This window comes from Protobothrops mucrosquamatus, unplaced genomic scaffold (genome assembly GCF_001527695.2).
Source record: "Protobothrops mucrosquamatus isolate PMUCROS unplaced genomic scaffold, P.Mucros_1.0 scaffold1061, whole genome shotgun sequence".
Taxonomy (NCBI): domain Eukaryota; kingdom Metazoa; phylum Chordata; class Lepidosauria; order Squamata; family Viperidae; genus Protobothrops; species Protobothrops mucrosquamatus.
The window spans coordinates 188919-197792 of NW_015387291.1; the positions used below are offsets into that span (position 1 = coordinate 188919).

An 8874-nucleotide genomic window follows, 5' to 3' on the forward strand; every position below is an offset into this window, starting at 1 on the left:
TTGATTAGTTTCCACCCGTTGCTTCTTGTCCTGCCTTCAGGCGCTTTGGAGAATAGCTTGACTCCCTCTTCTTTATGGCAACCCCTGAGATATTGGAACACTGCTATCATGTCCCCCCTCGTCCTTCTCTTCATTAAACTAGACATACCCAATTCCAGCAGCCGTTCCTTATATGCTTTAGCCTCCAGTCCCCTAATCAGCTTTGTTGCTCTTCTCTGTACTCTTTCTAAAGTCTCAACATCTTTTTTACATCGCGGTGACCAGATTATACTAGGATGTTAAAACTCACAACCTGCTTGTCAACTGATTTGAAATCTGACTCTTTCCCTCTTTCTCTTAATTCCTTCTTTAGGTGAGCCACTTCTTGTCAAAGACAATTGCGGTCTTGGGAAAAAAGAGGTGGATTCTCATTGTGTCTGCATATCCCCAGAAGACAACTGCAAGTAAGTATAGGTGCGAAATATTGTAAATAACCAGATTTCAGATTTTATAATCTGCCTATAGCTTGGCAGCCCTCTTATTTTTGCTGGCAGCAGATTTTTCTTCAGCAGGAAAGCATCCCTGTTTTTGTAGGTACAGGTGGAGAGCAAAATTAGATTTATTAGGTCTCTGGGGGACTGTATATATAGCTGATGGCCCATACTCATTAAGTTACCATTTGTGCTGAATCTCAACAGTTACAGCTGAACTAAATAATTTGGCTCAGTGATTTCTGAAATGTTTGCAGAGGTTAGGTGAAATTCAGTACTTCCTGAAGATCAATAATAAAATAGAGGAACTACGTCAGGATGTCACCTTGTTCTAAGGGTCATTATGTCCCAATGAATATATCTGGATTGGTGAAAACAGAAAAGCTGTCCTATTGAAACATTTGCAAGGCTTTCAGGGAGAGGACTGAGGGAGGGGAAAAAACTATTTTGCTAATTTTTCAATTCACCTGCACTCTGCAAATCTCTGAGCTACTAAATGTTTTGCCGAATTTCAGAACAAAGTCTTGCAAGGAAAAACTTAAATTATACATATTTTAACCTAAAAAGTGTTACACAGTACAAGTAAACAAAACAAAAACTCCAGCTGAATGCATTTCCAAAGCAGAGATTTGGAGTTTTATCTTTTGGATAAAACTCAAAATACTGTTCTGTGGCCTGGTTTTCTCCTGGTAGTAATTGGGCTCCCTGGCCTTTGTACAGATGGTTTTTAAATTGCTCATAAGTTAAGGCCTTGTTAATGTCTGGGTGGTATTCAGGGGAGAAGAATTATAAAAACTACTTAAGCACATTCTAAAGAAATGAAATCAGCTGGTTCACAGGAACATTATTACTGTTATAAATCAAGGAAACTAAAACATTAAATTGATTATAATACTCTCAGGTTCAAAAACATATTGTAGTTCAGACAATTTATGTTTTTTTGCCTCCTTAAAATACAGTGGTTGCTGGTGAAGGAAGATGAAGAGTCCTATAAAAGTTAACTATTGTCCCAACATTCCAAGGGTCTACCTACTCTGATATAGAGTTTATAGCCTTGTCTATTGGGACAATAGAGTGGGTCAAATGCTAATTTATTTTTAATGAGACAGTTAACATTGTCAAAATCAACATCAAAGATATTGTTCAGGAGAGACAAATTGAAGCTTGGTGATTGGTACAGGCTTAGTTACACAATGTGCTAAACACTTGAATATTGGAAATCATTGATGCATTGGCCAATAAAATATCTGAATATTGACTATTCAGGCAATGAATTATATTGTAGAAATATGGAAGTAAGGCTAGCCAATGGCATCTTATTGTCTCCAAATATATTATTTGTGTTTCCTGATTTTCCAGCACCGGCTCAGAAGGTATGTGTGTATTGGATGTACAATCTGAACAAACTGTTACAAATCCTAGCTGTCATTTTCTGGCCGAAAAGTGCAGGAATGATGAACAAGTCCATTTCATCCATAATGGACCTTGCAGTGATGACACCAGGTTGACCTGGGCTATTGAGAGAGCAAATCTTTCAGCAAACAGCAGAAAGAAAGAGCTGTGTGGATATGATGTATGCTATGACTGGGAAAGATGTTCAGGTAGGTCTCTTGAACACTTCAATCTTTGATTTGTAAAGTTGGTTTTATAAATATTTTTAAAAAGTTAATGCATAAAAAGTCTCTACATAATTCTGGTTATGGAGATATATAAATACTCATTGTTCACATAAGTCAACTTCTATTGATACAATGGCAGCATGCGATGCCCCCTTGCAGATCTTGGAAGCTGCATTCTACAGCTTCCATGTGGTAGGCCTTGTACAGTACAGTACAGTTTCTTCCTTTCTCCTAGTGAATTGACAAAATATTAAAACAGTGTTCTGAATAAAGTATCAGTTTTAGGTTGTCTTTGTTGGGGACCTGTTAATGCATCATAGTAGGGTCATATTCTTTTAAATTTCATGCAGTCCTGAAGCTGATGAGATGATGAATGAGCGAAAGCTTGATCTTTCTATATAATGATGCAATTGACAGACCTATTTTTGAAAAAGGCACTTCTGAGTATTGCTGTAACACAATACAGGTTTGGAATAAAGAGTACTTTGATGACTTATTTAGGATTTGGGTGGTCACATGACAGCCAATGAAAGACATTTACTGAAGGCCGTTGAGTGCAGCCCTCTGCATATTTATGGGAGAATCAACACACATTAACTCCAAAAAGCTTTAGTGACGAGCAGGAAAAATGGGTGGAATTATGTTGCTGTCCTCTGAGGCTTCTTAAAAGCATAGTATCAAACAATCCCCCTTAGATGTGTCCTTTATTTATTTTGCTTTCTTTAGAAAAGATTAAAAAAATATGTGGTTGTGAAATATTCCTGAAAATGACTGCCCAGATCCCTGTTTGTTATGCAACTTGTTTTTCACTGTGCGGTAGGATGATAGTAATTGTGAGCTTTCCTGTAAATTGCCTTGGCAGAGATTCCTACAGGAAAAAGCTTTGGCTTGTCTAGTTAAAATATGCCTTGTCTGGTTAAAGTTAAAATTTCTACCTCCTTTGCTGTTGCTTTAAACCTCACTATTTAGACACAGAATCTATTTTATATAGATTCCTAAAGAATGGTTGGTAGGGTTGTTTCGCCTTACATTGAGACAGGGAAACAAAGAAATTGCAATTTTAAACCTTAATTTAAAACATCTAGTAAGAAGGTGTAGAGGTAGTTGTTGATGAAATAAAATTAAAACTCCCCAATTCTATCACATCTTCATCACTCTGAACAAAAACACATACACACTAAAAATGCCAATCTTATCTAAGTTGTATGATATAGCTCTACATACCCATCATCTATCTGCTGAGGATCTCTTTTGCCACTCCTGAAAAAACTAAATGTGGATCTTGGCTTCAAAACCTTATCGCAATACTTGGCATATAATTTGGAAGAAAAACCCCAAACCCTGAGCAACTTCTATTACAAGGGTAGTTTTTTTATAAACCTATGACAAAAAAGTGGTCTTTATAGATCAAGAATTGATTCTTGTTAAGAAAATTTATTTCAGTCTTATGATGATTACTGCAAAATAGGTAGGTCTTCTTGTACAGCATTTAGATATAGGTGCATATCAAATGAAAACACACACAAACACACACACACACACACAAAATACTAAAGTACAGGTAGTCCACAATGTATGACCATAATTGAACTCAACATTTCTGTTGCTAAATGAGACAGATATTAAGTGAATTTTGCCCCATTTTATAACATTTCTTGCCACAGTTAGTTAGTGAATCACTATAGTGATTGTTAAGTTAGTAACACGGTTGTTAAGTTAATCTGACTTCCCCATTGATTTTGCTTGTCAGAAGGTTGCAAAAGGTGAACACATGATCTCAGACACTGCAACCGTCATAAATATGAATCAGTTGCCAAGGTCTGAATTTTGATTATATGATTGAGCAATGGTCGTAAGTGTGAAAAATGGTCAAAGTCACTTTTTTCAGTGTCATTGTAACTTTGAATGGCGACTGAATGAACTGTTGTATGTTGAGGACTACCTGTAAAACTAAATGATGAGCTGATCCCAAATTTGTATCTATTTACAGAAGAAAGATTGCACTGTACCTGCCTGCTTCCAAATCAGTGTCCAAAGGGTGAAGAAGAGCTCTATTGCATTCAATACGGGTCTAGAAACCAAAGGAGGACATCAACCCTCTGTGTACTTGGAGCAATGAAGTGTGCCAACGTGAAGGCAATGCTGTTGCATCCTGGGAATTGTGTGTCATAAAATGAGATGGCAAACAGATATCTGATGTATTCAGTCCTATTTCAATCACTGTTCAAAATAAATTCATTGAATTAAAATGTTGGTATAAGAACTGAATTTTGTTTAATTGTTTCAGTTGAATCTACATAAAATTAATGAATCTCAGCACCTTGGGAGTTTTGGGAACAAGTGGGCACATTCATAATATAGCTACCATGAGAGCTAACTTAGGCATAGTATGTAAGGATGGGCATGCACATCACAAAATATCTCAAAGTCAAACTAGGCTCCTTAAAAATTTTGTATCTTAGAGATTTGCTGTTTCCATATAAGCCATACATGAGATATTTCATTCCAAAAGCAGGTAAGAATAAGGGCCATATCCTCTTCCTAATGCTGCAGTTATAGTAGCCCGATAACTTGAAATGCCTTGTACCAAATATGTTAGAAATGAGTAAGATTGAAATTACTGAAGTGGGAGCAAACTCAGAGAAAAGAACTGTATATTTGAGAAATTGGCTGGCTTTTGGCAAGATGATACCTCTAATGTACCTAAAATTGTGAAGTCATGAGATTAATACAGTAGTAAGTGTATTTTTTTCTTTTAATAATAGTAATGGTCATGTTATTCCTTGTATGCTGAATTTGGGTTCCTCAAATGTACTGATAATTTGAAATCATCTAGTAAATAAAAATCCAGTTTGTGTTATCATGTTATCATTGGCTATGATGGCTGGAGATAGCGGCATCCAGAATGAGCGGCAGGTTGGATAAATCTACAGTATAACAGGGGTCTCCAAACTTGGCAACTTTAAGACTTGTGGATTTCAACTCACAGAATTCCTCAGCCAGCCATTACATTAAAGTTGCCATGTTTGAGAACCCTGGTCTATAGGAAGATATGGAATAGACCAGGCCAAGAGAAAATTTATACTAGAAGCACTGTTGTCTGAAGCTCTGTGGTGACAAGTTTCCTAGTTGTGAGTAGGTGCACAATGTACAGCATCATATGTACTATTCTTATCATGTAAGCACAAGGCATTTCTCTTAACTGCAAGAGAAAAAGGGAGAAATAAAAGGCCATAATTTTGGTGACCAATTGAGTGCACTTTCAAAAAGCCCAACAAGCCCACCCCACTCGTGCCAGCAGAAAAGTCCTGCTGTGGATCCCATCTGCTAAGGAATTGAAGCAGACGGGGTCAAGGAGAAGAGCCTTTTCCGCTCTAAGAACTTCCTTCTCACTTTTGGCCTTCTGAAAGGGTGGTAAAACCTGGCTTTGCTGGTGGGCCTGGAGCCCCCAGAGGCACACTCACTGCTGGAGGTGGCTGAAAGGGTAAGAAGACCTCATCCCTGGCCCATCCATCCATCTCTTAGTTCTCTTACTTGCGGTTTTAGTACAGTTCTTAATAATATGTTAATCTGTGTCATTTTAATTTTTTAATATTGGAACTATTTTTATTTGTTTTATAACTTGTAAGCAACCCAGAGTCACCTTGTAGGGGCATAAAAATTTAAATAAATAATAAAAATTAAATTCCCACCACCTGGGAACATATAGTATACAGATTTTTATAATCATTCCTTTGGTTCTTCACATTTATATCTCTTTTGAAGAGAACTAACTTATTTTTCCGCATCCAGTTCCTTGAATCTCTTCCTTCCATCTGTATTTCTGGACCAATTTGGTCTCTAGTTGATTGCACGAGCCAATTACCAGTGAACCAGATCTTAATCTCTACTAATTACTTTCAATCTGTTTCTTAACATCTTCAAAAAAAACAAAACATAAAAAAACACCTCCCCAGTTTGATTTCCCTTCCTTGTAAGAGGAGTGTGGCAGTATTTCAGAAGTAAAATTGAAAGTGCATCCTTGGTTTATAATGGACTCTATTGTACAGAGAAGCTGTATTTGCCTTTAAAAGAAATCTGTGATAAAAACAGCTAGAAGAAAAATTATTTGGGAGGAAAATTGCATAAGGGTTGGTGAAAGTGAACATCATGTGCTTTTGAAAGTGAATTAGTCAGTTCCCTGATGGAATATAACATCCATAAAGATCCAGTAAATTCAGTAGAAAATAAAATCAAGGGTATGCATTATTCAAGTGGAAGTGGTGATCTAAAGGTATCGGCAGCTCTGCATTTTTGTTCCTAAACAGGAAGTGCAACAGTATTGGTATGAATCATTTTGAGCAAGGAATAGCCAGCCCAAGTCTCCCGTGCACAAAACAAAAGCATGAAAAGAAAACAAGCAAGCTCAGAGAGCACCAAAGACCCCACAAATAAAAACATTTTGGCTGATTTGGTTCATTTAAAAACAAAAGCAAGGTTGTTTTGTTTTGGATACAACCCCTAAATGTGGTGATTTCAGGTGCAGGTGTTCCAAGTATTCCATTCTGTTTTAGGGATATTTAACCAAACCCAACTCTCCTCCTGGCCCCATCGAATCTCCAAAATAATAAACTCCCTCTCCTTATTTGCCCAGTTGACATCAAAGAGTCATCTGATTTTACTACACAAAATCCTAACTTTTGTCCTCTGTGCATTCTAATAGAGGGAATATAATTGGCTAGGGCAATCAGAATATCAGTAACAGTCATGGAAAAGCTAGAATGAAAAGACTTGGAGCTTTGCAATGGCAGATTATCGTTGGCTCTTGGGTGATAGAATCTCACCTGTTCATCTGAAGGAAGAAAGGGTTGGTGGAATTCAATTCTGCATGCACTAGTTTTCTTTATCTATAAACTCACTGGTCACTTGGAACAATTGACATAGAGGTGTTTTGCAGGGAGACTTGGCAATTACCTGCATATAAGGTACCTCCTTTTGGTTAGACCAGTGTTTCTCAACCTTAGCAGCTTTAAGATGTGTGGACTTCAAGAATTTAAATATTAGAGGAGGTGATAAGCTGCTAAAATTGTTTGGAATTGTCATGACGAAGGGGGAAGTAATTTTTTATATTTCTTCCCCCCCCCCTTTTTTTTCTCTGTATCTCTCCTCCCTTTTTCTCTTACTTTTTATTTTTAAATTTTTTCTTAATTTGCATTCATTTCTTATCTTACTATTTTTAAACTTTAACAAAAAATATTACTTAAAAAGAAAGGTTGAGAAACACTCGGTTTGACTGATATTTGTAGGGCTTTTATCCCTTCTGCCTCAGTTGAATTTCCTTTCTGTACTATTCGGCTTCTTCCTGACTCATCCTTTTCTCTGTAATGGAGTGCACAAGCTTCAGTCCTTTACCTATAGACTGAGTTAGATAATTCAGCCTTTTCTACCATCATGTTATTTCCTAAAGAAAGGTTCTTTATTTTCTTTCACACGAGTACCAGCCTTAAAAATACATGGTTTTTTTTAAAAAAAAAGTTATACACCTAATTTTAGTGTTCGTTTTCCTCTTCATTCTTTCGGGTTTACAAAGTTATCTGCTGACCTGGGTGGTTTGGATTGATGTAGCCTTTGTGAGGCTTCACCTGAGTTTTTGGAACTAACAGCAGGACTTAGCAGTTATTGGGGTGGAAGGGTAGCACTTTATGATCAACAAACTGTGGCCTCTATTTAGAAGTCCCTTTTTCCCAGCAGCAGAAATAACTGCAAGCAGAAATAGGGAGAGTCTTTTGAAGAGAAAGAAAAGTAAGAAGGAAGCAGTAGCAGCCTCTGGGGGAGCCTTGACCTTATCAGGAGGGAAACTTACCGTACTTCTCTTGATCAGCTGCATGGGAGTTTTCATCACCCCATATATTAGAGGACTGCAGTCTTTGGCAACGACCATGATAGAATAGAATAGAATAGAATAGAATAGAATAGAATAGAATAGAACCTTGGAGGTCTTCTAGTCCAGCCCCCTGCTCAAGCAGGATAATAATAATAATAATAATAATAATAATAATAATAATAATAATAATAATAATAATAATAATAATAATAATAATAATAATAATAATAATAATAATAATAAAGTTGGAAGGGACCTCGGAGGTCATCTATACCATTTCAGACAAGTGATTGTCTAGTCTCTTCTTAAAAACCTCCAGTAATGATTTCTGAAGGCAAGCTATTCCTCTGGTTAATTGTCCTCACTTTTAGAAAGTTTCTCCTTAATTCCAGGTTGCTTCTCTTTTTGATCAGTTTCCAACCATTGTTTCTTGTCTTGCCCTCTGGTGCTTTGGAGAATAGTTTTGACACTCTCTTCTTTGTGGCAGCCCCTCAAATACTGGAATACTACTATCATGTCACCTTTATTTCTTCTTTTTTTTAAGACTAGCCAAATCCAAGTCCTGCAGCTGTTCTTCATATGTTTTAGTCTCCAAGCCTTTGATTATTTTAGTTGCTCTTCTCTGAACTTTTTCCAAGGTCTCGACATCATTTTTGTAGTATGGTGACCAAAAGTGGTTGCAGTATTCTAGGTGTGGTCTCACTAGGGTTTTATAAAGTGGTACTAACACTTCATGTGATTTTGATTCTATGCCTCTGTTTATATAACCCAGGATTGTATTAGCTTTTTTGGCTGCTGCTGCACACTGCTGGCTCATAGTCAAGTGATTGTCTACTAGGACTCCAAGGTCCCTCTCACAGTTGCTGTTTTTGAGCCAGGTCTTGCCTAATCTATACTTTTTATTATTATTATTATTATTATT

At 36.8% G+C, this 8874-nt stretch overlaps 1 protein-coding gene across 1 annotated transcript in view; it reads left to right on the top strand.

Moving 5' to 3' along the window:
* LOC107291123 (complement component C6) overlaps positions 1-4824 on the top strand; it is a 23966-nt gene extending 19142 nt beyond the window's left edge. The window contains exons 15-17 of the mRNA XM_015820085.1: positions 353-443; positions 1830-2071; positions 4080-4824. Coding sequence (XP_015675571.1) covers positions 353-443; positions 1830-2071; positions 4080-4261 — 515 coding nt within the window. The 3' untranslated portion in view covers positions 4262-4824. The remainder of the gene's footprint in view (positions 1-352; positions 444-1829; positions 2072-4079) is intronic.
* Positions 4825-8874: the final 4050 nt, after the last annotated feature.